Genomic DNA, 18,859 nt, shown 5'->3' with positions numbered 1-18,859 from the left:
TTTCGGGATTGCCTTTGCCTAATCCTACAAACACGTGGGGATATATGACTGATAATGCATACCTCTATGACTATGCGTATTTCCACGAGTATTATGGGGGAGGGGTATTTCATGTAATGGACCAAGGGCGATATAACATAGCCCTTGGTAGTCTGTCCCTGAATGTAGGCACCACCATGTTATTCATCCTGATGAATATTTTAGGGGAGTGGCAGTTTACTTTTGCAAATAGTACCGCTGGTGACGTTTTCCTTGCTTTAGCTGAGGGACGCCGCCTATATGACATTCCCAGAGTTTTAGTGGCTAGTCTAAAGAGAGCCCATAGCATGAGGCATAAGTATTTTCTTATGCCTGTTTTGGTTTGCCGCATCATGCGCGGTTATTTACCTGAATTCTGTACCCAGTTCACGGATTGGGTTAGGGTTGAAATCATGAGACCCACCAATTGCGTGATTCGTTCATTTCGAGTTATGACTTGGCCAGGATGGCAGTGTAGGAACCATTATGGTTTCGCCGAATGATTTACTACGAATCGCGAAACACCCACGCCACTTGAGAATGAAATAGGGGTGTCACGGTTTGGTTAAAAATTTACCTTTTAGATCAGCTTCTTGATATCTCTGAGAATCCAATAGCTATGAAATCAACAACCTTTTGATCTTCTGTTGTATTCCTATGCACATAGTGAACATTGTTTGGACAACGATCTTCCAACCTCTTCTTTCTCTCTTGGCCTCTCTCTCTCACACACAACCTTAGAACCGAATTTGGATCTGTTTTTGCTTGAGTAAAACCTTGAGAGCTAAGTGTAAAAAACGGCCAAAGAAATAGGTTCCTTTTTATAGGCTACAACAGGGACCATGAGGAGAAATTAGGGTTGGGCCTCCTGACGGGCTTGGGCTTCCCATGTTCGCCCAGAACACACGGCCCAAGTCTGTCAACAAATGGCTTATTCCACTAAAGGCCATTGTTGCACTACCGTCCTAATCCCAAATTACGTGTCAGTGTTTATGGGTTCCATATTATATGCTCGTTAATCTCCCCGTGTTTAAGATATTGAATGCCCATTGATTAAGTCAAATTACTGACAACTACATTAATCAACTTTTTATGTCCTTGAGTAGTACCACTCAACCTCATTGTCATGTTGGATCAAATCCACTTGTAGGGTTTACATGAAAATCCTTATGAGCTCCTCAAGGGGACATCATCAGCCCGACTTATCAGCCCGACTTCTTGCGGGACACGGATTCCTTCTATAATCAACAGCACACCTTACATACAATGTCATTACCCAATCCATCGAGTTTGTTGATTCACAAATGAATCTCACTCATTGATGATTTAAACCAATGTACAATGCACGTAAGTGCTCATTATTATATCCGGATTAAGAGGACAAGCATCCATAATAATAGAGGCGTTTGTTCTCTTATATAGTCAGTATAAAGATAAACAACCTCACTTGGTCTTGTTCAATACACACAAAGTGTACTAGTGTAATCCTATAGTCAAGATAGACTAATACCATATTATACTACAACCGTACCAATGGTTTGTCCAAATCCATCTAGGTTGTGAACGATTACTTATACTTTATAAAAAAAAAGGAGTCAAAAATTTCCATTAGTTGCTTCCGAAAAGAAAAAGAAAAGAAATTTCCATCCAAAGAAAATAAAAGAAAAGAAAAATATAAATATAAACAAAATAAAAACTCCAAAAATAGAATAAAAGGATTCAAAAATCTAAAATAAAAAGGCTAAGGATGGAAACAAAGTGTAGAAGCAAAAGAACAAGGTTTTCTCTAGTTACAGAATATGAAGATTCTATTATCTCAGACTGGTTCTTTTTGAATATCCATTTCCTTCATTCTTAAACCATCACCTAATCCCCGCAATACCTAATAAAGACATCTAGCTCAATTAGGAATAGGCTAGTGTGATAGTAAGTGGCAGATGTGTTTGATTGACTTCGGCTTCCTTGTGTGTCATTGAGTTTGTAAGGTAAAGTGTGCCCACAAAGACAATCGAGTAAATAAACTTCGAGCGAAAAAAATCAGAGAGTGTTTTTGTCTTGACTTTTATCTAAAGGACCTACTTAAGGACGTTATTCCAAAGTTTCATAAACGGACCTGTTAGTGCATTTCATAGTATTACTCATTGTATATATGTTTATTCGTAGATGATTGATTATTATACATATATTAGCTTAGATTTCAACTTGATTATTCTATATTCATTGCTAGTGAGATGTATAGATAATTGAAACATAAATAAGGAAACAATAGTTTTATTTCCTAGTCGTTATAGTAAAGATGAAGTTTGTGAGTACCTTCACTGGAAAACTCTCACGAGACTATAACTTGTCCACTAGGTAATTCCTAGTGGTTTAAGGCCTTGTTGCATAGGGTCAATGCAATCGCACTCGACGAAACGAGATTAGTTAGAACTCCATTTTTGGTCACTTATTCTAATTTCTCATATTTGCTTGAGGACAAGTAAAATGCTATTTGGGGGTGGTTTGATAAGAGCCCAAAACTATAGTTTTAACCCCTTTAATAATATACTTTTGACCAATTATGTGATTAATAAGTAAGAGTTAGTACTGTTATCGTGTTCTTATGCATTTCAGGCATTGGAGTCGAATATGTGCAGAAATATGCCCCTTTTGCGAGATAAAAGAGCAAGGGTTGGTTGCTAAGAAGTTCTATGATAAAAGGCTAAGATTCAAGGAAAGAAAGCATTTTTAAAGCCCGGTCAAAAATGAAAAGTTGAAGTCAACGCGGGCTGAAACAGAACACAAAAGTCAACAAAACTTCCAAAGGCCGTATCTTTTGACTCAGACCTCGGAATTTGGCCTACCTTATGTCAAAATGACCGGCTTAGAAAGAGCTTTCCAATGGTCCAAGCTTTGACCTAATAAGAGGAGCAGAAGTGGATGAAAAGGTTGTTGAATTCAGATCGAGCTGAAAATCCCTTTGTGGACTGAAGTACTGAGGTTTTGGGCTCGATTTTCTGGCCAAAAACAGGCTCCTCAACCCATGCACAATTTTGTGGATCTGGTCTCCTCCATTTAACAAAAAAAGATATTTAGCTCTTAAATATAGTTAGATCTAGATTAGAGAAAGGAGTTTTAAACGGAGTTTGGACTGAGCAATTTTTTCTAACTAGTTTGAATTAGTGAATGATCCAAATACTTAGTTTTAATTCATTAAATTAGTTTGTATAGATTAATCTAATTAGTTGTCAATTTTATTAGTTGTTAGAACAAGTTTTGAATCTTAGAATAAAATACTTAGTTTATATTTCAATCTTTAATTTCGAATTCAATCTTGCATTCATAGATTTAGTTATTTTAAATTGATAATTAGTATTCATAATTTTAGTTCTAGATTAGTTTGAATTTCAGTTGTAATCCATTTTGAATCTTAGATTATTATTAAATTAGATTAAGAAAGTTAATTAGTTATTCAATAATAACTTGTTTTGATTGTTCTTGTTTTAGAAATGATAGGATGATGATTCAAGGCTAAAACCTCCATTAGAGGGGTTTGAGGAAGCCTTGATGAAACTTGATTGTTGTTAGCGTAGAAATTGGTTGTAAAAATTTATTCTATTCTAGAAAGTAATTAGTTCACCATGAGAATGGGTTTGATTGCTTCACATGCTAGTTGTTAGTTGGTAGAAATTACCATGAACAATTAGGGATTAGAAACACCCAATTGTTATGTGAAAACATTTCAATTCGGATTATGACATTTCTTCGTTAGTTTATCAAGTCGAATCAAGGTGGAATCAAATTCCCCTAATTCATTATCATATTGTCAATTTAGTATTTCCGTATTTTGAATTCATCCCATTTAGTATTTCCGTATTTTGAATTATCGCATCTTGATTAGTATAATTTCCATCGTTACTCTCATCGACTTTGATAGAACTGATAGTTAACGTGAATTCTAAAGAACTAGGAGTGGAACGAATTCTCTACTCCAAATATTGCATTGATAACGAGAGTAGAAAATTTTGATAATATTAAGCTGAAATTAGCTTTAGTTTTACTTACGTTTGAGTTTCATCGCTTATTCGTAGGTAAAACTATCGTTTTTACTTTTTATCAGTAGGTGATGATGTCATGAGATGAAGTCGAGTGACGAGTCATTGATGTTAATCTGATCTTAACGATGAGTGAGCGAGTACTCGTGTTCTTGGAGTCATTGTGTGTGGACTGCGTGCACACCACATGCTTGATAGGATGTCCCTTACATAGCTCTCTCTCATTAGTATGTCGTTGAAAAGGGCGTGCTGATGAGAAATTCGGAAACTGAGGTCACGTGACGGGACGGTTACATGGCGTAGTGGTGAATGGCCGAAACAATAATTGTTGCGGTTGTGATTGCTTTTCATTTGAAGAGACGGTTGTGGAGTTCAAGGTGGGTACGTGGCGGTCATCACGTTGGTTAGGTTTTGCATGCACAGTATTGATGATGGGTCGTTGGATGGATTTTTTGAGAGTCGTTGATATGGGCTGGGTTTTTGAGATTGAAAGTTGGCGCTCACAACGATTAGGCGAAACGCTGTGGCTTGTGGATCGTTGATGGGAAAATGACGGTTTTCCATCTAACTGCTGGACCTTTTTTAGTGGGGGTATATAACTCGAAGGAGTTGGAAAAAAAGAGTTTATTTAATCTGGTCTGTTGAAGTGCTAGAAGCATTCGGAGTGCTGTAAGAAAATCTATGCTGCTATTTTCAATCATTGACACTCTGTAAAAGCTTGCGAGGAGTGGATTCTTTGTAAGAAAGGTGTGTTTCTTGATCTTTGAATCAGTATGCACCGCCTACGTATCTCTTATTACTAGAAGAATCAAACCCAAAATGCGCAGTTCATTGAGGTGGATCCTTCTCCTGAGTTGGGAGTCCTAGGGTTAGGGTTTATCTCGCCTCAAGCGAGTTTCTTCCCTTCTTAGGACCTTGCTTTCCTATTAGGAATTTACTCTATTTAGGAGTCTAAATCATTCTTTCCTTGTCATCGAGAACCACCCTTCTATGTTTTTCAATTCACTAACTGTCTATATCAGCTCCTAACGACTTGGAGAACACTCTTACTCAAAGGCTGTTGTGAATATATGACTGCGGAAACAACGTTACCCACAACAAACGGATCAATCCAACACAAGGATCGATCCTTCTCAATAGACAAGACTTCAACACCCTCCAAGCAATATCCCAACACTTCTCAATATCAAATAACAAGTATATAAAGTAAGACAAATTAATATAAAAGAAGAACAAACCACAAGACAAGATATATCGTGGTTCGGCAATTTGCCTAATTCCCCACTGCGAGTTCCAAGCTTTACTAGATGTCCGGAGTAACAGATTACAAGTCTCTCAATTCACTCACAAAGAATGAATACTCAACTTACAAAGAATTGCTCTCTTATAATCTCTCTCTTTCTTGGTTTTGGAAAAGTTAGGTTTTCCAAAAAACTGATTTTGCTTTTATACCAAAAAACCAAAATCGCGGTTCTTTATGAAAAGCCCACAAAGAAAGGACTCGAAGGCGGCTGGTGGCTGGCGCTTCTTCGAAAGCGCTGGTCGCGCAAAACATCGACCATGAGCTGAAGTCGCGCTTCACTCGAAAAAGCAGGCCTCGACCGCGGAAAACCAGAAAAACTCTTTTTTTCTACATTCTCCCACCTCGGTGAGGTTTTAACACATAAAACCAAGCCGAACACATCCAAAGAAGATCACATCCAAGAGGAACACCTCCAAAGAAGGAAGACTTCGAAATAACCGCCTCGGCGGCTATGCCCATACACAGGCTCTTTCAAACATGTAGGATTTGGAGCAAGTCCAAACAAAGTTGGAACTTAACTCCGGTGACAACTTTCGCAAGATATCGCCAAGATTGTCATGGGTGTCTACTTTCTCAAGTGCTACATCACCATCTTCAATGACATCCCGTATAAAGTGATAACATGCTTGGTCCGACCATGATGAACTTGGTTCTTCGCCAAATGAATAGCACTCGACTATCACAACCACGCAACAACACATTGCGCTTTCAATACCCAAATCATCTAGAAGACCTCGGCCATAGTGCCTCTTTCATCGCCTCTGCCATCGCCATATACTCTGCCTCGGTAGTAGATAGAGCAATCAGTAGCTGTAGCATAGACCTCCAACTAACCGGTGCACCATGCATCATAAACACATAACCGATGAGTCGATCGTCGCTCTATCTAGATCACCGCATAATCGGAATCCACAAACCCACCGACATAACAAGTGCCTCCACCATAAGCTAATCCCACATCCAAGGTACCCTTCAAGTACCGAGTACCCATTTCATCGCCTCCCAATGCTCGCTTCCCGTGATTTGTCATATACATACCGACAACACTAACCGCTTTTGTGAAATGTCTCGCGGCAGTGCACACCATAGCATACATCAAACTACCCCACGGCACTTGCATAAAGAACATTTTCCATATGCTTTTGTTCCTCCAATCAACTAGGAGAGAACTTAGCCGAAAGCCTAAAATGCCCAAATAAAGGTGTAGAAACCGACTTTGCATTCTCCATACCAAATCGAGAAATTACTTTCGAATGTATTTCTTCCGAGATACAACTATCCGCCGCTTCTTCCTATCTCTCAAATCTCCATGCCCAAGATCTTCTTGGCTCCACCTAAGTCTTTCATCTCAAACTCAGAGCTAAGTTGAGATTTCAACTTGTCTATCTCCACCATGCTTTTGGAAGCAATAAGCATGTCATCCACATAAAGCAGGAGATAGATGAAGTCATTACCACGAAGCCTTCTAAAGTAGACACAGCAGTCATACTTACTTCGGGTGTACTTATGTTGCATCATTAACGTGTCAAAGCGCTTGTACCATTTCCTGGGTGATTGCTTTAACCCGTACAGTGACCAATTCAATTTGCATACATTATCTTCTTTCTCAGCAACGACAAACCCTTCAGGTTGTCTCATATAGATCTCTTCTTCCAAGTCCCCATGCAAGAAAGCAGTTTTCACATCAAGTTGCTCTAACTCCAAGTCAAGTGAGCAACTAAACTCAATAACACACCTAATGGACGATGTTTGACCACCGGGAAAATACCTCATTGTAGTCGACTCCTTCCTTCGTGAAAAAAACTCTTTGCTACCACTCTTGCCTTGTACCCGATCTTGTCGGACTCGGGAAGGACCTCTTTCTTCTCGAACACCCATTTATCGCCGATAGTCCTTTTGCCCTTTGGCAATAAAACTAGGTCCCATGTGTGATTTTTATCAAGAGATTCCATCTCGCTTGCATAGCTACCAACCAATCTCTAAATGAGCATCTCTAACAGCTTCCTTGAAGCTATCCGCTCATCATCTTCGATATTCAATGCATATGCCACTAAATCCACGACCATAGTGTTTCACCGGCTTCCGTGCCCATACTTGTGCACTTCTTTTTAACTTGTCTCGTGGCCTGGGTCACCACTACAAGTTCGCGGATGCTCTTGCTCTTCTTCCCTTCTTCTTTGTGGTTCCATGATTTGGTACCTCATCATGATCTAACCAGTCATCTCACGCATCGCACAACTCAAGCTCAAGAGCTTGAACTTCTATATGGACTCACCATTACGCCCGGCTACTTCCAAATTTCATGAAAGATAACACGGAAGTCTCATCAAAGGTAACATCTCTGCTGACCAGGAACTTGTGGTCTTCTAGACACCACAATCTATATCCCTTTTACCCCATTTGGCGAAGCCTAAGAATATGGCCTTCTTAGCTCTAGGATCTAGCTTGCTGTCCCTCACATGGTAGTAAGCTGTCGATCCAAACACTCGCAAAATACTATAATCAGCTGGGTTACCTGACCACACCTCATAAGGTGTCCTGCAATCTATAGCTGGTAATCGGGTGACCTATTATGCGACAGTAACACGCCATGGACACCGCATCCGCCCAATACTCTTTGCCTGGGACCGGCATTAGACAATAAACATCTTGCTCTTTCAAGCAAAGTTCTATTCATCCTCTCTACCATTCCATTCTTCTGTGGCGTGCCCCGATCGATCAGTTGTCCAATTCCATTTTAGCGCCGCGAACTCTTGGAAAGGTCCATAGGTATACTCAGTACCATTGTCAGACCGTAATGTCTTTACCTTCCTATCTGTGCGATTCTCAACCCTTTCCTTCCACTTCTTAAATGTCTCAAACACTTCATCTTTCGATTTCATCATATACACCCACACATAGCGAGTATGATCATCAATGAATGAGACATAATAGCGGTTACCTCCCTTGGAAGCCACCCTGGAGGGTCCCCAAACATCCGTATGCACATAGTCAAGGATGCCTGTTGTCGTGTGCTTGCTTGACTTGAACTTGACTCTGCACTGCTTCCCATAGACGTAATGCTCACAGAACCCCATACTTGGCTTCTTCAAGTTCTTCAAGAACCCTCGCTTGCACAACTCAAACAAACCCTTTTCACTCATATGCCCTAAACGCATATGCCATATCTTAGTGCACTCAGAATTATTACTACATGCACCCACTACTACATCGCCTATCACCGTACTACCTATCAGAGTATACAAGGTTCCATATTTTTTACCCTTCATAACAACTAAAGAGCCATTAACAATATGTAGGACTCCACCTTCGCCCACAAACTTGTGGCCTTTGGAGTCCAAGGTACCAAGAGAAATAAGACTTTTCTTTAGCTCAGGAACATGTCTCACATTAGTTAAAGTCCTCACTACACCATCATACATCTTGACCCGTATAGTTCCAATTCCTACCGTCTTACAAGCAACGTCATTACCCATTAAAACGGAACCACCATCAATGCTCTCATAAGAAGTAAACCACTTTCTATTCAGCACATATGATAGGAACATCCGAATCAAGAATCCACCTTTCGGGTCATATAGTCTTGTGTGGACACACGAGACCGAACTCATCCTCTTGAACCCCAAGCATAATTTGCCTCAATTTTTGCCTTGCCTTTCTTCCTCGACCATCTCTTTGTTCTCTTTCTTTCTTCGGTGAGGACAATTACTTCGTAATGTCCCTTTTCATTGCAATTGTAGCCTTCGCACATGTTTTAAAGGCTTCTTTGACTTGGACCTAGAATTCTCATTACTTGAATAATTACGTTCATACAATTTCCTCTTGCCACTAGCCCCCGACTGCGCATCAATGTTATTCTCTACACGCGTGTCTTCTTCATCAACTCATAAGAAATAAGTGCACTCAACTTCATCAAGATTGACGACTTCTCTGTTCATGAATGTAGTCATTAGATGCTCATAGCTTTCGGCAAGGAGAATATTAAACATGCCGCTTGATCCTCATCATCCATCTTCATACCAACATTCAAATAATCCGCTAGACGCCGACGGAACTCACTAACGTGCTCGCATCGTTGAACCATCGACCATCATGTACCGATAAAAGACGCTTCTTAAGGTACATCTTGTTTGTCATGCTCTTGGTCATATACATAGACTCTAGTTTGAGCCAAATACCGGCAAATGTATTTTCTCCCATCACACTATACATGACCTCATTAGCAAGACATAACCGGATTGATGAACAAGCCCGAAGATCGAACTCTTCCCAATTATCATTACTCATACTTTCGCCGCCTTTAGATTTAATCCCCTTTAAAGCCTTGTGCAAACCTTGTTGGATGAGGATGTCCTTTACTTGACTTGCCAAATCCCAAAGTTATTCTTCCCATTAAACTTCTACTTCAAACCTTGCGTTTGACATCTTGGGAGCCATCTTTCAAGTTACACACAATAACCCAAAAAAAAAAATTTCACCTCGGAATTTAATCGAACACCTTGTCTACACAAATTTCGAGCACTAAACTCAAAATCCTAGGTCGTATACCTAAGCTCCAATACCAATTGTTGTGAATATATGACTGCGGAAACAACGTTATCCACAACAAACGGATCAATCCAACACAAGGATCGATCCTTCTCAATAGACAAGACTTCAACACCCTCCAAGCAATATCCCAACACTTCAATATCAAATAACAAGTATATAAAGTAAGACAAATTAATATAAAAGAAGAACAAACCACAAGACGAGATATATCGTGGTTCGGCAATTTGCCTACTTCCACATTGCGAGTTCCAAGCTTTACTAGATGTCCGGAGTAACAGATTACAAGTCTCTCAATTCACTCACAAAGAATGAATACTCAACTTACAAAGAATTGCTCTCTTATAATCTCTCTCTTTCTTGGTTTTGGAAAAGTTAGGTTTTCCAAAAAACTGATTTTGTTTTTATACCAAAAACCAAAATCGCGGTTACTGTAGCGAAGCCCACAAAGAAAGGACCTGAGCGCGGGCGCGCCCCTTCTGAGCGCGGGTCGCGCCAAAACACTGGACCATGAGCGCAAGTCGCGCCCACTCTGAACGCAGGCGCGCTCTGACCGTGAAAACCAGAAAAAACTCTTTTTTCTCTACAAAGGCAGTTCATCACGTGACAGACTGTAGCGGGAAATCCCCCCTACAAACTGTTTTTGAGCAATCGGCATCTAGAGACGATCTTTTGTAATCCAACGGCAGGAACTTCACCCACACATGATCAGAATCAGCAGACTTGAAAGTAGACAAGACCAGAGAAAAAGCACACACATCTCGAGGAGATGTCAAGGACAGGATGTGAGCTATGCAGTCCAAAGGCAATACTTCAGTGATACTAGCAGTACTACTTGGATGAGAACCAACAAGTACACATCTTGTCATCTCGGTGTGATGACCAAGAAGACCAAAACGTTTACGATGAAGGAATAATAATAGTTTTGAATTCGAGGAGTCCTCTTTCCTTCAGAGTGAGTTGCTTGTGAAAAGAGGCAATGGCTATTAGCTAGACTATATATATAGCTAGATGTTATGTTATCTATTTTGAAATCCCCTTGACAGTGGACTTACAAAAAAGTCGTGGACAGATGTTTTCACTTAAAAGCACGTACGTCAGCCACCATTCACTAACACTCTCCAGTTCTAATGCAAGAAAGTTTGAAAAAGATTACAACAGTTCCAGTTTCCCAAAGCTTCTTGAATGTAGTTTTCAAGTTTTTATGCTTGCTAAACACGTTTTACTTAGAAGAAAGAAAAGATGTAGTCTTCAATTAACTCATAAAAATACACGTTCAGATTTCCAGTGCCAAAGGATTCGAGGCAAAAACAATGGACTTAAGATACTCAGAAGTCTAAAGCTTTAACGCATACTTGGAGTTTGCAGCAGCCAGTAGAGCTGCTCCAATCCCTGATCCATCCTTTGAGTGTTCAATGATCACATTTTTTGAGATTTCCCATCCCAGTAACTCATTGACTGCATCTTGTAAATATTTCCGGTACTGAGGATAGTGCTCATACAAGCCGCCATCCATTGCCACTACTGTTCTCTTTCCAAATATTAGGCCTTTGGAATCCTTTTCCATTTTCTGAAGAATCCCAACGATTCCAGCACCAGCTAGCCGCCCTCCTCGCTTTACAATGGTGTCACAAACCTCTAAGACAACCTTCCTTGCATTTAAGTTTGAACTTACCTGATGTCAAATAGAAAGGACAGCCCGCACATAAGATTATATAACCGAAATTTCAACAGAGATATATGTCAGTATGAAGTGAATGTACCCCAATGGCACTGCTTAAGACTGATCCGACAGTTTCCAGATCAGTAGAGTTGTCCTGTTGCATAGCACTTAAATCTGGCGTTCTGCATGATTAATTTGAGGAAAAATCAGTATCACTATGTATAACTCGATTGCAATCACGTTATCTTCAGATCCATAATCGACTTCCATCAGTGACAAGTGAAATGCAGTAGAAGGAAAATGGAAAGAGAAGCTCTAAGCCACTTTTAATTTTTAATTTGTCTTGGTGTCTATCCCAGGTTCTTACAAGATGAAGAGGTGTAGTAAAGATAGATTCTGGTATATGAAAAAAAAACAGGCATATTTGGACACTCATTAGCTTATCCTTTTAAATTAACATTGGTATAGAGTGTAAGACGTGTGAACCGAACATGTCTCTGAGATGCAAAACGGATCAAAGAAGAAAGTGAACATGAATACAATAAGGAAACCAAATCATAACATGCATATTCACGTCAAGAACATTGAACGAGAGACAGCACTAAAAGCCATTGTGCCGAATAGCAATATGATGGGACGATAGTACAATGTGGGGTCCGTCCCAAGATGCTGATTTGATGACCAAAATTATTAGGTTCAATAATTTCTCACAAGAAAATCAAATTGTTCCTAAGAGAATAATTAATTAATTGCAGAGGGACAGAGTAACAAAGTTTTTGAGGTACGTGCTCAGCAGAGACCTCTTATATAAGTTACAGTACTTCTTAATAGTGATCATGCTGCAAATTTAGTTTTAGTCGGACGCCTTGATTTCCAGAAAATCAAAATCGACACAGTTAGATCTCTTGCTGCAGAGAAGTACCGACCAAAAGGTAGCTGGAAAATTGTGCCACTTGGGAAAGGATATTTCATGATACGGCTTACCTGTGAAGATGACCTTGTCAAAATATGGAGTGAAGGTGCATGGAAATTCGAGAACCAAATTCTCAGACTAACTACTTTGGTCCAGAAATACAGCATATCTCTCACGCTATGGTATGGGTCAAGTTTCCTAAACTAAAGCAACAATTTGGGACTATGAGATACTTAATTATGACTATGGGAAGATGTCTAGGTTATCCTATCGGCATCGACAAACCAACTGCAGAGAGGGAATATGGGTTCTACACAAGCATTTTGGTGGATTTAGACCTTTCTAAATCAATCCCAAATCAGATTCTTATCGAAGTTCCAGGTGGTAAAGATTTCCTTCAGGAGATTGAATTGTCAAGACTTCCAAAATTTTGCTCCCATTGCTTGTCCATTGGACACATGATGAGTGATTGCAAAGGGCTACAAAAAGAGATGCAAATCGAGAAGACCCAAGATCATATAAAGAACAGAGGAAGGAACATCAGCCTACTGAAGTTACAAATTTGAGGAAAAGGAGAAATAGAAACAGACAAATAAAACAGGCAAAATGAGGGTGGAGCTAGCAAAAGTAAGGACTCTGAAGGCATCCCTATTCCCTCCCCTACAGTTAATGATGATGAGATTGAGAATGTAGCTACTGAAGCTGCAACTGTTGCCCAAATAGTTAACTCTCAAGAAAGAAATGATGTTGTCACTCCAGCTATTCAAGTAGTACAAGAACCTACAGCCACAATTCCTCTTGAACCAGCGACTAATCTAGTTGCAGAGCCAGAGAGCACAACAAACTTGGTTGTACCAACATTAGCAACAGTTGAAATACCTACAGCAGAAATGGTACAAGATACAAATTCTGGTATTGAAACACTTGCATCGGGTCCTATTCTTAGAGTTAATTCACCTGTCAATGAGAGTCAAGATAGTAACTGCTCTCAAGCTGTCGAGGATTCTGTTTCTCCAACTATGTGTAGCCATACACACTACATAGCACCTCATTTCAGATCTCCTACTGTTGAGGATACAGCAGTGACGCCAACAAATAGTCGAGTGATGGACTCACATTCTGCATCAACATTGAGGGCTATAGACTCTACCTCTTCAGGAGACGGCAACAGATTCAATGTGTTGAATGAAGCGAACTCACTACTGAGAACGGTCAACTGAGCTGATCTGGTAGACGAAGAGGAAGGTGAAAAACTTTCAATTGCCTCTCCTTCTGTGCGGGAAATGGTTGCAAATACAACTGTTCTCCTACAAGAAATCTTGCTATCCTTGAAGCTGAAAGATTGCTGAGCTCCGTGAATTGGGCTGATCAAACTGAAGAGGTAGAATGGCAGGTTCGGAAGAAGAGAGGAAGCAAGTCCAAGGGGAAGATGTGGATCCGACTCCTCTTCCACCGAGGGCTAGAAACATTCCAGCAAGATTTAAATGAATTACATGTACTGGAAACACTCATGGTTTAGAGTGAAGGCTTTATCACCTCCATGGAATGGCCATATAGATATTACTATAGATTTGACTAGTATGCGAGTCGAACCTAAACTGGAAAACCCAAAATAAGCTTCGTACCTAAACTGGAAAATCCATTCCAAATATACTTCAGACTCACCTGAACCTTTAGTATATTACTATATTTGTTGGAAATTAGTTTATTTTGGTTTGATTTTGGATTCAAAGTGGGAATTTAATCCATCCCAGGAGGTGCTTAACCCCTATATTGTAACCTTATTATTAATAAAATATTCACATTTTCGTGCAAATAAAAAAAAAATAGTGATCATGCTGGTAGGATAAAGAATGCATCTAATGAGTTTTCACTTATTCAATTAAAGATTTCTGCAATAACTATAGCCATGATCCGACTACTCCAAAACCAAATTCCTTCTACTACTCAGTAATGAGGAGCCAACTGAACTTGCTAAGCGAAAAGTAAAGCACAGAGCCAAAAGTGAAAAGTGAAAACCTCAGAATCGACAGATAATGCTTAAGTAGGGTGACAGAGCTAAATGAAACTTGCCTCAATAGAAATGGCATGCACAGATTTTCAGGGACAGCGTCACCAAATAAAGAACCTGTTTCAGCCATCTTCAGCAACACTCTTCTTACGATTTCACCAAGGTACATACCAGAAATTGTCTTCTCAAATATCTGTGTAAATTCCCATAAAATGGCAGAAAAGCCAGTCAGACATAAAATGGATAATTTATAGCTCGCCCTCATAGCTTATGGGGCAACTTCATTCACTTGTTCAACACTCATTCAAAACCAGCGGGAGAAGCTACGGCATATATAAGGGAAGCGTTAGCTTGGGCTTCACACCCAAGCATTTCAAAACATTCACCTTTGGTAGAAAAACAAGATACTACTAGTCATTTAATGTAAAATCCAGTGTTAGTTACCTGTTCACCAGGATTAATACTTGCAGCATCCATATCTTCGTCAAATTCTGTTAGAGGAAGACCGTTTGAGAATGCACCCCACTCAGTACTTATAATCTGCATGACAGGTACAGAAAACTTAAGTCTTGAAATACAAGGAGCTGTTCAATTTTCAAATCATTGTGACCGGCTACTTTCATATTCACCATAGAGGCATAAACCATGAAACGAACTTGCAATAGAATGTCACTAACCACCTAAGCTGAGATGCACACACAAGTAGTTTGCGCAGGAGAATCCAATACGCCTTTGACTTATAGGTGTTAGAAACTCCTAAGCAAATAGGATTTGATTAAGTCTCTGAATTGGTGGTTTACATTTCACCAATTAAGTATTTTAGAACATAAAAGGACATTGAATACACACCGTACTTCTAGAACTGGACATCTGGCTTTGCAATTTCGGGATTGCATCCATCCGTTCTACATAGCACGCATTAGTTCCAGTTCCTAAAATGACTGCAACCATTACGTCTTCATCCCAGTAGCGTGCCCCAGCTAGTGTCGCTACAGTATCATTAACCTATCATGCAGGGACTGGAATATGTTAGTCTTTGAATGCATGTTCACATATATAGAAAACATAAGCTTTAAGAATCATGTAAACTTGAGCTTTAAGAATAACGTAAACTTTAGCTTTAAGAATCATGTAAACTTGAGCAAAACCTACCAGGGCAGACACCCGCATATGTAGTCCCTGTCGTTCCATCGCTTCATTTAAACAGGCAACTACATCGTTTCCTGCCTGTCACGAGTCACAATTTTGAATCACATTACAAAATATGCCTCGTGAATTTCTTTATGTAAACTCATATTATGATAAACAATGTAATCTCGCAGGACATTAATAAACGCTTAAAAATCCTTCTCTCTAATTGATTGATACATTTAACCAACTAATTACATAGAGTGAAATACTGACTGTTCCAGAGACAGCGAAACCCTTTGTCCACTTGATCAAAATGCCAGAATCAATGGACGTCTGTTTCACGGGAAAAGAAAATGTAAAACCAATTTCTCTTTCCTTTCCATTAGGCAGGCTAAATCTCCCACCTTCTGTTTGCACAAAATTTGCCAACCCAGAAGCAATGAAGCCGAACAAGTCCTGAATAACAAAACTTAGTCAGTTAGCTTTACAACAAGAAGAAATCGACTGAACAGAGAAACACCAAATGGAAATTAAAATAATATGAACACATTGACCTCAGAAGTAGAAGACATGAGCTCCTGAGGAATTGAGACTTGCTCAAATTCAGTATCTATAACACGCTTGTCTTTTCCTCCTAATTGCACCCTCAATACTCGAAAATTTGTTCCTCCAAGGTCCAATGCATAAAACAAGCCCTTCTCATTCCTTGTGAAAGTTAAGGGAGAAAAACACTTGATCAGATGTTGAAGTAAAGTGATTAATATATAGAATTATTACAGTAATAAGGTAACATTTTCAATAGTCTTTCCCATAATTATACAGAAAACTGGAAGCACTCATTCTAAGATATGAGAAATAAAAATATATTTGTGAAAAGTAATAAAGAAGGTAATACTCACCCAGTGGGGAAGCTATCAACATAGCTAAGAATCATCTTAAGATCACTGCCACCATCAACAGCAAGACCAGCGCGCATGTCAGTAGCCATGGCATCTGCCACGTGGCGCAATACAGGTAATGGAGTGTCACACTTGTTCTGTAAGTTGGTCAGAATACCACTTGATGATGATGATCTGACAACTGTAACCATTTTGCTTGTCTTATTAGACCGTAGAAAAGAGAATGATGATTTATGAATGGTATTTGACGTTCCAACAACTGCCATGTTTGTGTTAGTTAATGATCTTGAAAAGAAGAAAGAAGCTTTGGTAATGTCGAAGAATCTACTTTTTTTCTTTTTTTGTTTGTTAAAAGAATTAGTTAAGTGACGGAGCCAACTAAGGATGGTTGTTGGAACTTCTATATGACTTTTCAAATGACTTACGTGGCCTGCTCCCTTGCTTAGGTGTGGACAGCGAGTCAGATTGTCTGTGTTTGTAAGATAATCACCGTTTAGTTGTTTGACCACCAGCTCAAAGTCGCTTTGGGGGCTTGCAGATTCCGCTTAGTTGTTGGAAGTGGCAAAATCCTTGCTCTGTGGGTTTAGGTGGTCGAGGCTTCCAATGTGGATCTTCAACTGGAAAGTCGGTGACAAAGTCTGCGACTGCTTGAGGTTTGAGAGTTGTTCGAGGTAGGAAATCGAAATCATGTTCAGCTAACTTGACCGCCCATTTGTCGTTCAATATGTTCTTCAAGGGGTATTCTGTGATTACCCAGATGGTCCACCCTTGGAAATATTGCCTTCTGAAATAATGAAGAGCAAAGACAACTTTTTCGAGTGGCTTATAACGTTGTTCGGTTAGTAGTAGTGTCTTGTTGGTGAAGTAAACTGGTTTTTCGATTCCATTATTATGTCTGAAGAGGACTGAACTGATTGCAAAATATATATATATATATATATAGATCTTCGCCCATAGGAGTGGAGATTACTAGTAGAGTCGAGAGATATGTCTTGAGTTTGGAGAATGCTTCATTGCATTCGTCATTCTATGTATACGGAGAGCTTTTTCGGAGAATCTCAAGGACGGGATCGACATTTGTCTTTGGCAATGAAGTGATTCAGAGTTGCAACCCGTCCATTGAGTCTTTGAATCTACTTCTTGGTGGTTGGAGTTAGCTTATTGACGATTGCTCTGATTTGGTCAAGATTAGCTTCGATTCCGCGCTGGAAAACAAGATATCCAAGAAATTTGTCTGAAGTTACACCAAAAATTAAAGGCACTTGGCAGGATTTAATTAACTTCATCCTGTATTGGCGGAGTCGATCAAAAGCAGCGTGTAAATGCATGATACGATCAGCGGTTTCCATGCTTTTGACGACCATGTCATCAACATAAACTTTACAAGCTGTTTTTTGTTTTGCCAATTATGTCATTGAAGATGGTGTTGACTAGCCGTTGGAATGTGGCTCTGGCATTTTTGAGACCGAATGGGAAAACGATATAGTAGTATAGACCTTCTTCAGTGACGAAAGCAGTATTTTCTTGATCATCTGGGTGTAGTGGGATTTGGTTGTATCCGCTATATATATGCATCCATGAATGAGAGTAATGTGTGTCCGCAAGTTTGATCAACAAGGTGGTAGATACATGGAAGTGGGAAACTATCTTTTGGGCATGTTTTGTTTATGTCTATGAAGTCAACACAAATGCGAACTTAGCCATTTTTCTTTGGGACAGCAACAATGTTGGCTACCCATTTGGGCATAATGGCGGGTTTGATGAATCCTACCTTTTTTCAGGCGTTGTATTTCATCATGGACCTTGTACTTGTATCTAAGGGATAAAATGTGGGGTCGTTGTTTGATAGGTCGATATTTAGGATTGTCATTAAGTTGATAACATTGAACTGAAGGATCTATGCCAGGCTATCAGTATACGAGAAAGCAAAAACATCTTTATTAGCATTTAATTATTAGTTTTACAACCTGGGTCATAGAGAACTGGTCCTAGGTCACTCCAAATGAATACATGTTGGGGAGTTTTCTTCTGTGCCTATGTTGACCTAAACACCTAGGGCATCAGTGCTTAACTTAGGAACTAGGGATGTCGAGGTTTGACCTAGCTTGTTTTGGAGTCGGATCAGCAAGAGTAATGGGTGGTGGAGGAGGAGTGAACACTGTCTGGTAGAGAGTTTCTTCAGGGGGAGTTCCAGTGTTGATTCAGCGCGCTGCACTGTTGTACTTGTAGTTGATCACCGCGTAGTTCCATGAGGTTGTGTGGACTAGGGAATTTGATGACTTGATGCAAAGTTGACAGTACTACCCTCATGTTGTGGATCCAACGACACCCCAAGATGG

At 39.7% G+C, this 18,859-nt stretch overlaps 1 protein-coding gene across 1 annotated transcript; it reads right to left on the bottom strand.

The window, feature by feature from the left end:
- Positions 1-11,010: 11,010 nt before the first annotated feature.
- LOC147492525 (hexokinase-2, chloroplastic-like) lies at positions 11,011-17,303 on the bottom strand. Its single transcript, XM_086566147.1, has 9 exons — positions 16,521-17,303; positions 16,176-16,326; positions 15,895-16,077; positions 15,643-15,717; positions 15,340-15,495; positions 14,935-15,030; positions 14,553-14,683; positions 11,667-11,748; positions 11,011-11,578 (listed from the first exon to the last, which is right to left on the bottom strand). The coding sequence occupies exons 1-9, from the start codon at positions 16,784-16,786 to the stop codon at positions 11,240-11,242; spliced, it is 1,479 nt and encodes a 492-aa protein (XP_086422273.1). The 5' UTR covers positions 16,787-17,303; the 3' UTR covers positions 11,011-11,239.
- Positions 17,304-18,859: the final 1,556 nt, after the last annotated feature.

The sequence above is a fragment of the Coptis chinensis genome, chromosome 6 (genome assembly GCF_015680905.1).
Source record: "Coptis chinensis isolate HL-2020 chromosome 6, ASM1568090v1, whole genome shotgun sequence".
Classification (NCBI taxonomy): Eukaryota; Viridiplantae; Streptophyta; class Magnoliopsida; order Ranunculales; family Ranunculaceae; genus Coptis; species Coptis chinensis.
This window is presented reverse-complemented; position numbering and strand designations above follow the sequence as displayed.